The 18327-nt window shown below is 44.0% G+C and overlaps 1 protein-coding gene across 1 annotated transcript; it reads right to left on the reverse strand.

Annotated features, from left to right (window-relative positions):
* Positions 1-1851: 1851 nt before the first annotated feature.
* LOC479033 (40S ribosomal protein S4-like) lies at positions 1852-17895 on the reverse strand. Its single transcript, XM_038532782.1, has 3 exons — positions 17112-17895; positions 14360-14365; positions 1852-1862 (listed from the first exon to the last, which is right to left on the reverse strand). The coding sequence occupies exon 1, from the start codon at positions 17893-17895 to the stop codon at positions 17233-17235; it is 663 nt and encodes a 220-aa protein (XP_038388710.1). The 3' UTR covers positions 1852-1862; positions 14360-14365; positions 17112-17232.
* Positions 17896-18327: the final 432 nt, after the last annotated feature.

Genomic DNA, 18327 nt, shown 5'->3' on the forward strand with positions numbered 1-18327 from the left:
ATCCTCCAGGTTCTTGGAGATCTGCTTTCAGTCGGTGAGTAAGAGGAGGCTGGGGCATGTGGCTGTGGTGTGTCCCAGAAACTGTATGGCCTCATGGTGGGGGTTGAGTTGCTCCAGCTCAAGCTTTCTGTCAGAGACAGACTCACCAGCCCATATTTCTCATTGAGGTTAATAAGACCCAGAGTAAAGTGGGCTGGTTGTACTTCAGGTTTAGTCAAGGTTCTTCAGGCTTGTCACCCACTCTATAGTGACCCAAACTTAGGAGGAAATTTGGCTATGGCTGGTTATTCTACGCTATTTCTACCTGCATCTTCACATGGTATCCTACTCATCTATGGTGATCCCAAAATCCTCCAGTGGCTGTCGTCAGAGAGAGATAGCTCTCATGACCCTATCCCTTCCCCTTCCTCTATTCCCCCTCCATTGGCCCATTTAGAGAGCCAGGTATTGGCAACTTCCTAACATGTCTAATGCAGATGGGAATATGAGGCAGGAACTGGTCTTGGCAGTGTGGTGAGCTATTACGTTTGCAGAGAAAAGATGACAGTTCACTACACTGGAATCAGCTAGTTAACTGGGGCATGCCTCTGCTAGCTCACTTCAGTGTGAGGGTCCTGGAAATATACCTCCTTGGACATTTGAACATTTGCTCATTTCTGCATATGGCAGCCATATCGCATTAGGAATAAATATGAACACCAAACAGATAATACCAAAGTGAATGTTCCCCCTAAGCCACCGGGCCTCTGGTTATAGTTGCCAGGAGAAAGGGTCCTGGCATACTGAGGTTCTCCACAGGCTCTGCCGTCCTCAAATGTCAGGATGACTTCTCTGCAGCCTTCTGAGTGCAGTACCCTCTGTAGGTGAAGCCACTTATCTTCTGGGATGGTGCCTCCTTCAATTTGTCTAGAGATGCCTGGAACTTGTAATGAAACCTTGGAATTCTCCCTCTGATATAGGTGCTGATTACTACTCCTTTACTAGAGGATGTTCTTGTTCATTGGGATGAAAAAACCAGAGGGTCTTTTTTGCTGATAATGTCCCACCCTATTGGCCACCTTGTTAGATCAACTGTGGCAGTGTGTGGAGAATCACTGGGGTCTCCTTCCAAGTTGAAATGAAATCATTGCTTTTGAGCTTGTCCTGGGGCAAGGTGGGGGAGGTCCCTGCTTGCAACTATTCTTGGGTGGGAAGATCAATATACCTTATCGTAGCTCCAGGCCCTTTTCAAAACTCCTGACATGGATGATTGGATGTCTGTTTCTTAAAGAAGCACTCTATCTAGTTCCATAAAATTGCTATACCATCAATCAATTATTCCAGATAAACTATCATCCCAAATCTGGTTACAGAGGATTCAAGCCTATACCAGAGGGGTACTGATATTCCCTCTTCCATTAAGGATATGATTCTAGGTAAGCCTCCATGCATATTTATGTACCCACATACACAAGTACACATACGTGCACTGAGACTCAACAGGTTCTCAGGAAAAGTGGATTCTGTTCATTTCAGCTGTTGCAGATGAACACACCTGGGTTCTTAAAGATGCCATTATTTTTCCATTTTGTAATCCTTTAACCTAAAAGCACAGATTTATACCAGTTGCTTCAGAAACCACACAATTTTGGTTTCTGAGGCCAATAAACTTGCTCTGTCTCTGTCTGTGAGGTCTGCTTTCTGCTCTAGGAAATGAGGATGATTATTTGGGGCCTTGCTCTCCTCTGCTCTCTCCCTCAGGCACAGACCGAAGGATTCGCTACATGGTCAGTAAGGGTGGCAGTGAGGCCCTTCTGCAGACTCTGGTGGACACAGCGAGGACAGCTTCTCCAGACTATGACATCCTCCTACCTCTCTTCCGACTGCTGGCCAAAGTCGGCCTACGAGGTACCCACACCCCTTAGACTTGAAGATAGCTGAAAAGGCACTTGTGGGGTTATTATCATGAGAGCCATTTGGGAGACTCTTTTGGGGAAGTGCAGGGAGGTCCTAGACGCTTTGGTGCTGGTGTCAAGACCAGCCCCATAGGAAAGATCATTTTATTGTCCTGGATGTCAGCAAATCCCAGGTACAGTGCTAGGGCAGGGCCCTGAGTGGGCATGGGCTACATGGGGCATGGAGCATATGGAAGACCAAGGGGAGATACTCCCAGGCAGTTCTGAATCACTTCAACAACAAACAGAATATTTCTACAAGAAGCATCTTGTGTGGAAGTTTGTTATATAAGTGCCTGAGTTTCCTGGGGCTGCCATAATGAATGATCACAAACTGGGTGGCTCAAAACAGCAGAAGTTTATTCTCTCACAGTTCTGGAGGCCGGAAAGTCTGAAATGAGGGTGTTGGCAGGGTTGGTTCCTTCTGGAGGCTGTGAAGGAGAATCTGTTCCTTGCCCCTCTGCTAGCTTCTGTGTTTCCAGCCAACCTTGGGTGTTTCTTGGCTTGTACACACGCTGCTTCAATTTCTACCTGCATCTTCACATGGTATCCTACTCTGTGTCCTCTCCTTCTTACAAGGACACTGGTCCCTGGATTTAGGGCCCATGCAAATCTGTGTGACCTCATCTCAACCAGTTAAATCTGCAAAGACCCTACTTCCAAATAAGATAATATTCTGAGGTTCCAGGTAGACATGAATATTGGGGGGTGAATTTTCAGCCTATTACTATAAATCACATGGAAGCAGAGCTTCCCTAGTAAAAGGGAAGATGGGGACCTAGACTGTTTCCACTTATGCTTCATAACTATTCTTTTTCCTCAGAGAAGACCTAGAAACACCTTCCTAAAACCATAGAACTTCCTGGGGTGGTTGGTTGGCTCTGTCGGTTAAGTGGTCATGATCCCAGGGTCCTGGGATCAGGCCCTACGTTGGGCTCCCTGCTCAGTGGGGAGCCTGCTTCTGTTTTTCCCTCTGCAGCTCCCTGTGCTTGTGCTCTCTCCCTCTCTCAAATAAATACAATCTTAAAAAAACAAAACCTTAGAACTTCTTGGCATGCAGTTAAAAAAGTCTGAGCACTCAGGATTCATGTAACCCTTGCAAACTCATCATAACAGTTAAGCTCCAATTGTGCACAGTCTCATCTAAGTCATAGTGGAGGAGCTCAGGTGCTGTGAAGTGTGGACCTGTCTTATTCCATGCAGGCAGTGGCATCTAAGGGTGCAAGGGCTCAGGGACACTCTGACCTTGCATTGTCTGGATCTCTGCTTTGAGTCCATTCAACACTCCACAAATAATGACTAAGACCCAAACATTAACACACCTGTGTGGCGCATTCTAGACCAAACCAATACAACTCATTCATTTAATATTCAGGAGGTGTTTACTACATGCCTCCTGGGGCTGGGCACTGTGGTAGGCTTTGGGAACACTTGTGACCAACAAGGATAAGGGGCCCACTCTCATGGAATTTACATTCAAGTGGGGAAGGGCAGAAAGTGAATAATTCACTAGGTAATAGCAGAGGATGATAATTAGCTGGTAGCTGTGAGGGATAAAAAAGGGTGATGTTCCTCCAAGATGGTGTGGCCAAGGAGGGGTGAGATTTGAGCCAACACTTGAAGGATGAAAAGAAGTCAGCAAAGCAAAGAATGGCCAAGTGAACTTTAGAAAAAGATCAAAAGACACCATGTCTACCCTGGTAGTAGACAGTATAGACTGAGAAAGTCAAATCCAAGTTTCTGCTCCGGCCCTGACACTAATGAGCTATGTGCCCTTGGGCAACTTACTTACCTTTTCTGAACGCTTGGTCCTTCATATACAAAACAGAGTTATCAGTACTTAATTCTAGGGTTGCTGTAAGGATTAAGTGAGGTGGTATGTCACCTGCTTAGTATGTGGGGCTAGAGGCCTGACAAACAAGAGTCATGAAGTTTCTTTCATAGGAGAGAGGGAGAGATGAGGGGTGTACCAGGACCCTGATTTCCAAACTATGGACCTGGATATCACTAGTGACATTTTTATATCACCACAGCCTCTGCCATCACCAGATTGTAGCCCTCACTATTGCCATGCAGGCTGTGGGGACTGACTCAAACAGAACAGAAATGAAGTTGGCTGCTCAGGAATGGAGCCTGATAAATGCTTCTGTTCTGGTGAAGGGGATGGGTCATATTCGTTTGGTCACCATCTCTTTCCTGGTGTCTTTTGGTCTAGAGGTGGATAGTGGTAAACCAGGTTTAGGATATTGTCTCTGTTTTACTCATTTCTACCTGCGATGAGCCTGATAGTGATTAAGGGAATTACAGATAGAATTTTGCTCTTACATATGTTTGAGTGTATATCTTTGCAAAGAGACATTTTCCTATATCACCCCCATACCACTATTACAAATCTAAGAAAATTAACAATGCATGTATAATTTATACTCATTTCAGTTTCTCTGAATGTTTCCCAATGGAGCAATACCAGATGTGTTCAAAGAAGGATCCAATCAAGTTCCACACATTGCATTTGAATGTTATGTACCTTAAGTATCTTATATTCCAGAACTGCTTTAAAGGGAGAAATTTATACCCTACTAAACTGTAGTTCATGTTTGAGAACAACCAGAAACATGCTTCCATACAGGGTGTATGAGTCATACAACCCAGAAGGCCTTGTGTAAATATTACTTGAGGAATGAATAGGCCCTATATATACCCTGCCTTAGCTCTTCTGAGCCATGTGGTTCCAATGGGGACATACTTAGTAGCATTTTCTGCTAGATACAAAAATTTCATTGGCTATGATCATTCTCTTGCCTCTACTATCTTTGCTTTCCCATTCCTCATGTATTGTGCAGCCTTCAGAATTAATGTGAAATGCAGCTAAGATGGATTGACTTGTGTTCCTAGATAAAAAGTTTGGACAGAAGGCACTGGAATTGGAAGCACTTGATGTGACATTGATTCTGGCCAGAAAAAACCTGTCCCATAGCCAGAACCTCCTTCATTGTCTCTGGGCCCTGCGTGTGTTCGCCGCTAGTGGTAAGTGACTCGAACTGTGGCTCTCTGGGTAGCTTCCAGACTTGGGCTGGGACACCTAGAAACCATTTAGGGTGTGGAGTTGGAAGGAAGGTATAGGTGGAGGATGTATATTGTCCCAATAATATAAATAAGCCATGAGGGGCCTCATGTTCTAGAAGCTATAGACGTAAGTTCTTTCTTTGTCTTTTCCTCAGCCAGGTAGAACTCTTGAGCTCATTCCTCTAGTGAGATGTTGGAATTGTTTACCCTTCAGACCACACTTTATAGTATTCTGGGCTTCTCTATTAATTACTACTACAGGGTAAAAAAGACCTATGGCAGGAGAGAACTTTGGGCTTTATTCAGGCCTTATCATATTCAAGGAATAGAGCAATGTCAAGAATGATCTTCACGTCACAGATCTCCCCACAATGTCCCTAAAGTTGCCTGTTGATCACAGCATCCTTTACCAAAACATCCTTTACCTTGTTTTATCTCCCAGTGCTTCTCAACATAGTCCTTCAAGTAACTAGATGCCTCATAGTACACAGGTTCATACTTATTTGCTGTCTCCTGATTTAGATTATTTCAGATTATCATAACAATCCTTTATTCAGATTTACCATTTTATAGCCAAGAAGAGGAAAATGAAGCTTGGAAGAGAGAAGTAATTGCTTGAGTTTATACAGACAAGTTTGGGGCTGAGTTTCTAACTCCAAAACTCATGTTTACTCTCCATATGGGGACACTTCCTATGAACAGATTAGATTTTGTATCTCCCATCTCACGTAGAATGAGCACAGACTTTATTTCTCTTTTCAGAGCCCCTTTCCTGCACAATGAAAGTGATGTAATGTTCTCTAGAGGAAAGAACATGGCTTAGAACCAGGAAGACCTGGCTTTGAACTTGATTTCATTTCTTGGGAGTCCTGTGGCATGGGCACATAGTGTGTTTACCTCAGTTTCTTCCTTTGTAAAATTATACTGGTAATAGGAGCTCCTAGACTTAGATGGGATAAGTGAGATGATGTTCATGGATATGTTTGTCACATGGTAGCTGCTCAATTAGTCCTTTGAAACAATAGGAAGAGCACTCGTAAGAGGAATGAGGAGGTGACTTTTCCCCCTAACTATCCTCAGAACTACTAAGATAATTAGTGGGGTCATATTTCATTGGTTAATTCCATTAATAACAATGGAGGACCCATAAAGAGAAAATATGTTCAAGAAAACACAAGATAGGTCCTTGACTCCATGTTCAGAACCTCTCCCCACACTCATATATGTTGACCAGAAAATCAGAGAAATTTTGGGAGAGGCTGACAAGGTCTGTATAAACCCATTTTTAATTAAGGAAAACCCAAGTGAGGAGCTGTGGCTTTATGTAAAGGACAGCTCTCATTAACAAGCAGCCAGAGGGTGTGCCACCATCCAGGGCTTGCCAGCAGTGTAAGATTTGATGTATCTCATTTTTGTTTCCTAAAGAAAAAATAGGCTGAATAATTTACCTTTCTTATTATATATATATTGGTTATAAAGATCTGGAATTCCTTTTAGCAAGGATCTCTAAAAAATGTTGGGATTTGCCTGCAGATATGAGGAGGTGGCCATTTGTCTCATATTCTAAGGCTACATTTATTGTACCAATGAATTATTTCATAAGATATTTAAAAAATTGTACTACCACTCTCTATACATTGACTTCACTGATGAGAGGCAAGCAGAGTTCATGAAGCCTGTGGATTGATTGCTGTCTCTTTGGTGAATTGTTAGTCACTATTGAATGTTCCAGAAAGCTTTCTAAACAGCCTCTATCTGTGGAAGGAGTTGGCTGGAGCCATAATGGGTCTGCTACAGCCAATGAACCCTTCGGCAGCTTTCTCCTGGCCAGTGGGGATGTTGATGGAGCTGCCAGAGGTCTGACCCTGGGCAGGAAGCCAGCAAGGAAGAACTCAGGGAGGGGAGGGTTTCTTATTGTTTCAATCTTTCAGTTCCAAGTCTAAAGTCTTCCATGTTACAATCTGTGTTTCTAAAACTATATCCTCCCTAACTCTACTTAATACTAGAATTTTGCTGAATGATTTGCCAAGAGAGTGCTCCAGCATGTTTTCCCAGTTTAGAAATAAAGGACTGAGTTAGTAGCCATGAGAGTGGAAGATTGATGGGCAGGAGTAGGATGCCAAATCTCTGAATTTTGACTCAGGCAGTTACTGCCTGTACCAGCCTCAGGAGGGACATATGCACAGAGGATGTTCCAGGAACACAGTCTCTGTAATCACTAAGACATCAGCCTCAGTCTCTCTCTGGTGGACTGTATTGGGATGAACTATATTCGAGCCCTCAGATTTCCACATATCCTTCTTTCCTGAGGCTTGGAGCAAGCCAGGATAAGCGTTCCTTGTTTCTCTCTCTTTTTTGCCCCCATGAACCCCTTGTTACCACTCATGTTTCCTAGAACAAGGCTGGCCCAAAGCACAGGGTACTCCTAGGGCTCAGTTTCAGCACCCCATTGTGGTAGAGGAAAGAGATAAGAGAGTCACATGATAGAAAATCTTGTCTTTCCTTCTTTCACTGAAATTCCCGCCCCCTCCCAAACTAATTCTATTTTGTCTCTGTAGCGTCTCATTTTTTGACATGATCAGAACTCTTCCTAAAGTAAGCTGATGGAGTGGGGAACTGGGGATGCTGCAGAGGGGCCAAGGTATCATTGGAGATGAGCATGATACCCAGAGTTTTTGGGTCCAAAATACAGATTGGAAGCCCCTGGCTGACCAGATATCCTTGTCTATTATTTTCCATCATTCAGATCTATGGCTCTTTTAAAAAAATAACCATCCAGTTAGGCAAAAAAGGCAAAAATTTCCCAGGCTAGTGATCTCTGATGAAGAAGAATTGATTCTTCCCTTGACATGCTAATAGATGGGGCACAGTTAAGTCTTAGACTCAGTCATTGGAGATCCAGCTACGAAAGTTGTAGGGGAACTTGGAACCAGGGTCCAAAAGATAGGGGGTTGCCTTCTTTATTAGCTTGCCCCTTACAGTTTAAAGGAGTCAGCCCAAGTTGGACTAAACCTTAACCCATCCACCTATGACTTTTCTCCATTGTGAAGTCTCCCAATAGCAGAATGTGTCTAAGGAAGTATTTCATAGGATACTGGCAGTGTATATATGTGGGTATGCTCCTATGTGTACGTGAGTGTATGTGTGCATGAGCGTATGTATCATGTGGGAAGTTGATAGTGAGTGAAACCACTTGAATTGAAACCCAAAGACCTCCTTTCAGAAAAATCTTCTGCTTGGCACTTGCCTTGACTATTCTGAGTAAGAATACAATGGAGAAGTACATCGAGCCATCAGGAATGAAACACATAATTTCATGGCTTGCGTCCCCTTTGAGAAGATAGTTTGAAAAGATAATGGATGCTTTGCACATGATCTTTGCTTCCAAGCCAAGGATGAAAAACCCAAAAAGTTTCTCTGCTTTTAAGTGGCCTGTGGCAAGGAAGATGATGGAACTCCCCTATCTTTCTGGCCTACTCTGTAATGCTGAAAATAATTCTGATTCAGATGGTTCAATGACTACTGTGATTTTATCTTTTTCAGTTACCACGGGAGCCATGCTGGGAATAAATGGAGCAATGGAACTGCTTTTCAAGGTTATCACCCCTTATACGCAGAAGCGCACCCGAATAATCAGGTACAGGGCACTTCTGTAGTGCTTTTTCCCTCTTTCTAATAGATGCAGAGATGGAGAAAGCCTCATGTATATTCTCCTGATGCTTCCAGTTGAGTGATGACTCTTCCTTGGAGATATGGTAAAATAACTATCCTATTTCAATGAGCATCGCCCTGCCCCAGGCATCATTTCCCCTAATCCTCATGGTGACCCTGAAGGGGAATATTATTACCCTCATTTCAGATGAGGAAACCATGAGGAGAGAGCCTTATCCAAGGTCACAATCCTAAGAAATGGCAGAGCTGGGATTTGAACTCAAATTTTCCTGACTTAAAGGCCCATCTTTTTTTTTTTTTTTTTCCCCAAAGTCTTCAGGTAATTCAGCCCTTTTACTCATAGCAATTCTACATAGTTCTTGTGGCCCTTAAAAGATAGTCTAGAGATGACAGGCTGAGGTGATGCTCCTCAGGGCATCTCTAGAAGCCAGCCAGTTAGATTTCGGTATGAGATCCAGGCCTCGGCATAGTCCATCATGGCTGCATGCTGCCTTTGAGATGTACTTTTATGATTGGAAAATGAGACTCAGCCGCTCTCTCTGGCCCTGCTTGCTGCAATGGCGTGAATCACAAACTTAAACAGAGAGAAATGGTTAGACATGAGGAGATATTGGGAACCATTAAGATCCATCATTTATGGGAGTGACTCAGCGAGGACCTTGAAAGAATATTAGAAAGAATTCAGCCAATTTCTGAGATATATGGGGTCATTTGGCAAAGTAGCATTTCCATGCCCAGCCATGAGATTTTTCTGCATCTCAGCATCCATCTTAGACTCTTGTTCCAGCTGACTATTTTCTCTTGGGTCACCACTGTAATGCCATTATCATCCATCCTTACCTGTGGCTCTCCACGCCAGCAATTCCTAGAGTGAAATACATTCTATTTCAGTTAAAAAATTTCCTCTTCAAATATATCGAGAAGTACCGGATTCAACAAAGTTATGCAGATTGCTTTACGGTGAGACTTCTCTGAGCCATTGTAAAGCCTGAACATGTCCAGGATATCCAGGGTGGGTCTATAGTACACCATGTTCCAAACCTGATTTGGCCAGGGAACTGGTCTTATATGAAGACTATCTTTTTTGGGGGGAGTCAGTATTCTATGTTCCTCACTTTAGAAACCTCTGGAGAGCAAGTGTACTGCAGGTGGGAGTCAATCTAATTCTACCAAGGCATTCTCAGCTAATAATACAGAACTTCAGAGTCACCAACTCAGTGACCAAAAAAAAAAAAAAAAAAAAAAAAGATGAGCACTGTATTGTGCTTTCATTTCTCTTAAACTTCCATTTGTGTCCATTCAGATATGTATGATTCAGATTTGCGTGGTGTTTATTGGTGTGGGTGGACCTTCGCTGCGGATACCTGCAGTCTCAACACGTCCTTTGGTCATCAGCCTATGAACTTGTATCTTTCTACTCAAGTGACAAGACCTCCTCTAATCTGGCAGTGTTTCCATTTGTCTGTTTGGCAGCTCAGGAGTATGTGGTTGCCTCTCTGTCACTATGTGAAAATCTGTGTGTTGTCTGCTGGGCCCATCCACATAGAAGTCTCACCCAGTTATCCCTTCTTGCCTTGTGGGTGCCATGCTCTTTGGAAGGCTGCCTAGAGAAGGCTCTAGGAAGTCTTCCCAGCCAAACTTGGTACTAGACTATTCCCTTCTGGGGCACTGATAGCTTTCATTATCTTCCTGTCTCAGGCTGAGCTGGGGCACAGTAAGCAGCAGTGCATAAAAGTCCCTTTCTTAGAGACTTATGTCAAGTTGCTCTGTCTCTTGCTCTTCTGCTGCAAAGCAAGTTGAATTCGGGCACAGATCTGATCAAGGTACCATGGGAAAAACCAGGGATCCATGGGGGTTTGCAATGACAAAAAGAACCTTTCAGGGACCTCAGGCTGATTTCAGCATTTCTGGTCTGTTTGATAAATTTTGAGCATGATGATTTCCCCTTCTTGAGCCAAATGCCCAATTCAAACCAATCCTCCACAGAGAAGTATCTTCACCAACTACTACCATATGGATAGCATGGTCATGGCATTCTTTATGTGCCCTGCCCTGAGCTCTTAGCAGGTGTTATCCCATCTGATTCTTTCTTCTTCTCTGTGAGGTAGGTGCTATTACTGTTCCCAATTTTACAGGGAAAAAAATGGAAGCTGAAAGAAGTTAAGTGATTTGCTGGGATTTAAGTGGAAGAGCTGGGATTTAAACCCTGTCTGATACATGAGCTTTAGCTCTTAAAGCACCACTGGAGTGTCTTACACAGTTTATTTCCAGCACTTTATTTCTAAACCACCATATGTAAGACGACCATAAGCACTTAAAGTTTGTTTAAATTTTTGTTGCCGTCTAAATGGTTCATACTCGTGGAACAATTTGCTTAATGATAGGGGAGTCTTTCTCCTCCGTAGAATGGCTATTTCTCTCAAAGGCTAAATAAATGTCTGCTCCTTCCACGTTTGGATTCTTTCCCACAGCTGCCTTGTTTTCTACCTTACTCCTAGCCCCCCTCCCATCAGCCAGGTAAGGACAAAGGCACTGAAATCTGAAGATCAGCATTGTAGCCCTCTTTCTAGTGGATTCCCTGGCAACTCATTTAACCTTTCTTCACTGAGCTTTCACATTCCTCAAAGTGTGAATGTCAAGTCCTACCTCCTGGGTTTGTTGTGGGCATTAAGAAATAATGTGTAAAAATCTCATGAGCTTTGATGTGCCGTAATACTGTTAGCTGTTATTAATACAAATACTACTGGCTGCTTGTCTGGCTGCTTCAGATCCAGCAGCAGAGCCAGAGGAGAGAATGCTGATGAGACATTTCTGCCACTCTCACCTTCTCCCTTGAACTCCATCCCCACAAATAGTAACTAAGATGTACCCAAATGAGTTGTTTCAACTCCACCTGGATGCCAGAACCTGTGATTTGAAGGGGTCTTCCAGGAAGGGGATGCAGTACCCACATCAGAGGACGTGAATAGCCCTCGGAATATCATCCTCCAAATGCTAGCAAGCTGTGGAAGGGTGGTTCTCAGATGCCTTTGTGGGAGCAGATGCCCAGTGCCATCACTTTGACTCCTCCCTGCCCTGGAGATTAAACCTGCTCTACTTCTCCAGCACAAACCTAAAATTAGTTGTGCAGCTGTCCTCCAGTGAAGCCCTGTCTCCATATAGTACTCAGGGTGAGATTTATGACAGAAGCACTAACCACAGGCCTTCTAGAGAGAAGGGCCATGCAGAGCAGTGCCGCTAGCCCTCTGTGGCCCTCTGCCAGTTTTCACTCCCAGGATGGTGGTGCTTCCTGGCCTTCCTCACTTCCCAAATGCCCACCATGCTGGCATAGTTTTCCTGCCATGTATTTGGCTTGTACCTGTTCTCTCATGACCATCACACCAGCTGGAGCAATGTTCACTCCTACAGCCCTCTACCTGGTTTTCCCTGACTTCAGAGCAATGAAGAACCTGTCCCAGCCTCCATTCTATCCTTCGGTTCCTTCTCTCATCCTTCTTTCCAGCCTACCCCTCTCTCCCCACTTGTGGCATGCCCCAAAGGCAGGGTCCTGCCGGAGCTCCCTCCTCAGCGCCTCCCTTGTCCTGGAATGGCATTGCTGCCTCACTGAAGGATAAAGCTTCGCCCCATCACGGTGGCAGAGGTGATGGAGTGGTCGACCTAGGCCTCTCTTCAGCCCAGGCTGCTTTTTCAACCGTTCATCAGCATTCAAACCCCAATTAAACCCCAGTTCACAGAGCCGTCTGGCGGACGTGGGTCCTGAAGCCCAGATGCGGGCGGCCCTGCAAGGGGCTGGCTTCATGGTCTGCCTTCCTCTCTCTTGCTGCAGGAACACCAAGGCCCTCCCCACTGCCACTGACTGCCCTGGTGCTGCAGGGAGGGTCGCCCGTCTGCTTACCCTCCTGCTCATCTGTTAAGTGGCTTTGGGATGGTGGTTGCCCCTCTGTGATGTTTGCTGAGCATACCTGCAATGTTTTAGGCTGGACAAAAGCAGGACTGACTCAGATGCATCCGCAGGGTAGATGAGCAGACAGAGGTGCCATAGGGAGGTTCCCGGCTGCCCCTCACATAGTCCTTCCCTCTGCTCCACCCAAAGACAAGGCCCCCAAGTCTGTATAGGGCCTGGGGGGGGGACTTCCAGAAGGGGTCAGGCTCTTAGACATCCTCCTTAAGAACTCTTGAACTCTGCACTGAGGTGTGGGGAGCAGTTTTCGGTGGGCGTAGAGATGTTGGTGTCATTTGATGTGCTGGTCCTCTATTCTGATATCACAGTAGAAGAAAAAAAAATCCCACTTTATGGCATCTGGTCCAGCTTACCAGACAGAAGGCATTTTCTCCCTCAATGCTTCTCTAGTATTTTGTTCATACTTTCATAACATTTACTGGATTTAACTCTGTACTACGTTGGCCTGTGTGCCTTCTCTCTAAATTCTAAACTTCCTAAAGGTAGAAATCAAATTACATTTATCTTGCTGTTCTCCATGGGACCCATCTAAGTGCCTGGACTATGGGAGGCTCTTAGTTCAATTAAAAAAAATTTCTTCAACTAAAGAAATTTTTTTGTGAATCACCTATCTAATGATGACTAAAAGCCAACATTTAGTGAGTGTACATTATAGCAGACACTTTATATTTATGAGCTCATTCTTCCTTGATCCCACGCTGGCTCCACATCATGGTTCCATCATGTCTAAACATGCCTGAAACATGACGTGGCAGGCCTCTGAGAACACCATCATGTGAGGGTCTAAGGTGCCTTCCGGGAAATTACTCCTTCTAGGAGAGAGAGTGAGAGGCAGAGGCCATGTGCTTGAAAGAGCACAATATCATTCACAACAGGGAAGGAAACACTTGTGAGTCTTCTCTCTCTTCCTTACAGCTGTCTGGGGAACTGACCTAGCCTGGCAGAAGGGAAAGAGCTGAGTTTGGGGGTCTGCAAAGGGCAGCATTCACTTTAAAACTTTGCTTAGTTTTTGAGTAGGCTTCCAGGATTTGGTCTGATGATTGATTCAGCTGGGGATTTAGAATTTATGGGGGAGCTTTTTATAGCAATTGGGAGGGTAGAAATGACACCGGGCCAGGGTGAGCTGTGGACAAGTTTGTTTATCTGTACCAAAGCTGTCTTTGCACTGTTCACATTCACTAAGTAGGAAAATTTATTGAGGTAAAGAAGGATTGCTTGTCTGTGACTGAATCATCTTGTGACCTTAAGAAGGGTACATCTGTTCCTGAAGCAGACACCTTCTGCTAGGAGCTGTGCCTCCTGTGTTCCTTCATTTCCAGAAAGGACTTGAGAGTTTTTCTAATAATAATGGCCATTTCCACTGCTCATCCACTTGACCATTTCCAAAGCATGGTCACATCCCCTCTGATCCTATTGGATTGTCACACCATAATATTTAACCCAAGCTTTAAACCAGAGTTACCAGCTGCTATCATCAGTATACCACCCAGGTCTTTAAACTCTACCACCTTGTCTTCCCACAAAGACATCAGCTTCAATCAGAAATGAGTTGAGTCTTCTTAAACTTCGTTGTAGTCCCTGATCATTGAACCACAGTTTGGAAAAGGGGACTCAGGACTCTCCACAGGCTGGTTGGTTCCTTCATTCCTTACCTTCAGTTTTTCTGAGCTTTCCCAAGAACATGGGAGGTCAGGAAGTGTGTCATTTGGGACCATGCTGGTCTCACTCTCACAGAGGACAGAATCTCCAATATTCCTACCCCTCTGAGTGTCCTCTCAGATTTTCACTCAGGGTTCTCATGCTATGATTTATACGCTTTAGAGTCAGGGGTTCCTGGGCACCTGGGTTGCCACGGGGCTCAAGGGGTTTGAAGGTTGTGTATACTACCTGTGCTCAGACGCCTGACAGGAGATGGACGTATGGGTCTTTGACAAGCCTCATAAGCAAATTGTTCTGCTTATCCTCCTGTTGTCCATCCCACTTGCTCCCTCAGCTCAGAATACTTTTGGGTGATCTTTTCCCATCAAAGGCCCGATCTCAAGGCATCTCTGGCATTTGAGCTTTGCCTAAGTGCAGGATTACTGGGTGTTGCTTCATTGGCAGTCCTTTATGGTGATTTCATCTTCAATTTATGAGCTATAAAAAATGTCCTGCTCCTCTTTTTCCTCCCCTGCAAATCACTGTGTTTTCCCAGAGCCAGGCCTTCTGGGCTTTCTCCAACCATCACACCATTCCACTTTATCTGACAGATGAGTGGGGACTCAACCAAAGCTAATGGGTTCCCTGAGATTATGAGCGATTGGGTGACTCAGCTACTTTGTCACCAAGACAAAGAAGCAAATTTCCCTGTTTCTCAAAATAGCTTCTGAATTTCTCCCTGGGTGTTCATTTCCTCCTACCTCCCCATTAATGGCTTTGTGACTTTTGCTACTCTCCACTCAATATAATTAGACTCCATGGTCTCCAGGGCACGGGCTCACATTAGGGGTTCAGAAGCTGTCTGCTCCAGATCACTTGGACTCAAATACCTTGGAACAGGAACAAAAAAAAATTCCACCCAGGTCTCACAAGTGCTGATATTGGGAGTGTGCAACATGGTCTCAACTTACTGACAGAGTGATTAGTACATTTGCCACCTGACTCCAAGCCTGTAGCCAATGGTGGATGAATAGTTTCCTACATGTATTAAGCCTTGGCAACTAGGTTTGTTGGTTTAAATCCCCTTCAGCTTCTTGGGAAGCCAACGATTGCTCCCTGATTAGAGCCCGTCATAGATATTCAAGTCATAGGATCTAAAGTTGGAAGGTCTTTAAGGGTCTGCTGGTTCAACTCCTTCATTTTAAGAGAGGTCACTGAAACCCAGAGAGTTTGAACTAAGCCTTCTGTCCTAGTTTCAGGATACTATTCACTTCTCTAAAATGCTCTACTACCCAATGCAAATTAAACATGCCCTAAACTAGGACTTTCAACATTTATTCAACAATATTCTATGGTCTGTCTTGGTGCTGGGCTGGGGTTTTGAAAACAACAGAAGGTGGACCCTGTTCTCAAGTCTTTGATAGTATAGCAACAATAACAATGCAGTCTGGTAACAACTTTCTGATCCAGTGCTGGGCTTATAAAATGGGTCAGCTTCCTGTTGTGTGGAAATGTTCTTATAATATCTTTATCCAGAAATTCCCTTAGAGCTAATCCCTGTGCCTCAGGAAGCTCTGCATGTTGGAGGGCCTTCCTTGAAATATATAAAGTACTCCCCTGGTGCTTGAAATGGGCTTGGGTTGGCAGTGGCATCCAGACAGGCCTCTTAGTCTCTGTTCTCTGCTCTCTGACGCTGCTACATACCTTGAGGAGTGAGTGAGGTGGACCACATACCTTGAGGAGGAGGACCTCTGAAACAGAGATATAAGGGGTTGTCCTGAGATTCCATGGCCAGTCCTTCATTAAAGTAGGATGGCTTGGTAAGCAGATGACTCCTGATATTTGGTATGGTATTTCTTCCTTAGCATGGCATGAGACAGAAAGTTATTGACTTGCTGACTTTGGGTGCATCAGATCATATAGAAAGAGGTTCAGGAAAAAACAAAATAAAAATTATTGGACCCTGCCTATCCTGGGATGACACTACATATGCCACTTCACCCTGGTGAAGCTCTCTGTAGAAACTCCATTTCTATCTTTATCTATCTGTACTGTCTGTACCTCTCCATTGATTTGCTTCCATTATTTCTCTGGAGACTAAAGGCAGCCTCTTAGGAACTTTTGCTTTCCATAAAGTTGATCTTTCAGCCCAGCCTGACTCAGCAAGGAGCTTTTGCAAAGAAGTTTGTATCTTCTTGTAAATCATACCCTCCCCAAAATATTGCAACTGCCTACAAATATGTGGGAGAGGAGATTTGAAGAACTGGAGGGAGGTATGAGAAGACCCTACCAAGCGAGACTTGTGACCTTCATCCTTCACTTTGAAGAAAGTGATATTTCTAATAGGCCATTACCAAATTCTTTAGGGATTGATTCCACACTCAGACATCACAAATGATAAAACACATAGGGGAAGGAAACACACTCTAATTTTCCTGTGGGGCTGTGAGTGGGTGCCGTGCCTGAAGATGTGCTTCCTTAGCAGTGACAAGCCAACTCAATTAGCTGGAAAAAAAGGGGTCAAACAGCAAGCCATTATGCAGACGCATAGTCATCTAAAGCTAGCTGCTTTTAAGGATTTAGGCAGAGGTTGCAGGATGGGAACAGATCAGAGGCTTTCTAAGTTCATTTGTAGTGTTATTTTAATATTTGAGCTCATGTAATCATTAATAACATTCAACAGAGCCAATGAGAGAAATGGCTAGAAAACAATAGACTACTATTTAAAAGTGAATTATTATAAGGTAGGTTTATTTTTATTTTTTATTTTTTCATGCTGTAGAATCTTTAATTAAGTATAAAGACTTCCAATCACGTCACCTAGGGTCCATTTTACCCATTGCTCTGTTTGGCTGCCAGTCTCTTGTCTCTTTCCTCAGCAATGGTGAGGCGGATACCCTTTCCACAGGGAAGAAAAATCCATGGTTTGTTGCCTTTGCCAATAACAAAAATGTTGGAGAGTCAGGTGGCAAAGCTGTTGCCATTGGCATCTTTCACGTGAACTACATTAAAAGAACCAGGGTATCTCTCTTGGTTGGTGATCACACCAATTCTTCCCAGGTTGGCACCTCCAGTCACCATACACAGATTACCAGTATCAAACTTGATGAAATCCATAATCTTTCCAGTCTCCAAATCAATCTGAATGGTGTCATTCACCTTGATGAGGGGATCAGGATAGCAGATGGTGTGAGCATCATGAGTCACCAGATGAGGGATTCCTTTTGTTCCCACAAAGATCTTTCTCACTTTGCACAACTTATACTTGGCCTCCTCAGGTGTAATCCGATGAACAGCAAAGTGACCCTTGGTGTCATAGATTAGATGGAAATTCTCCCCAGTCTTGTCAATGCTGATGACATCCATAAAACCAGCAGGGTAGGTGATATCAGTTTGGACCTTGCCATCAATCTTAATAAAATGCTGCATACAGATCTTCTTTACTTCATCCTCTGTTAGGGCATACTTAAGTCTGTTCCTTAGGAAAATGATGAGAGGAAGACATTCTCTCAGCTTATGGGGGCCAGTAGACGGGCGAGGAACAAACACACCAGTCAGTTTATCCAGCATCCAGTGCTTTGGAGCTGCTACACACTTCAGATGCTTTTTGGGACCACAAGCCATGGCTGCGCTAGGCACAAAAAGAGCATAAAGTAGGTTTAAATTTCCCTCAGTTGGTACACATAGTATTTAATAAATGCCAGCTAAATGAATGAACACTGTTATTTTAGTTTGTCTGAGTTGCCCTCTTTTAACCATTTTTTCATTCAGTATGTGTTTTGGGGCATTTATTAACAGCAAAAGTGCATGAGTTTTGAGATTAAAATAAATAATCCTTGACCTCAAGGAGCTTACATGCACACATGAGTATGTGAACCAATATGACAAACCAACGGCAGAATCTTTGAAGAAGGAAGATCTTAGTCTACCCAGGACTGGCAAGGAGGAATTCACTGAGAAGGCAGCTTTTGATTTGAAAGAGGGAAGGAATTGCCAAGATGTTAAAATTATCAGAGGGGAGCCTTCCAGATAGAGGCAGAAGCAAGTGCAAAGACC

The sequence above is a fragment of the Canis lupus genome, chromosome 3, assembly GCF_011100685.1.
Source record: "Canis lupus familiaris isolate Mischka breed German Shepherd chromosome 3, alternate assembly UU_Cfam_GSD_1.0, whole genome shotgun sequence".
Classification (NCBI taxonomy): domain Eukaryota; kingdom Metazoa; phylum Chordata; class Mammalia; order Carnivora; family Canidae; genus Canis; species Canis lupus.

Coding starts and splice junctions, on each gene's coding strand:
- LOC479033 (XM_038532782.1), bottom strand. CDS start 17,895: ATGGCTTGTGGTCCCAAAAAGCATCTGAAGTGTGTAGCAGCTCCAAAG.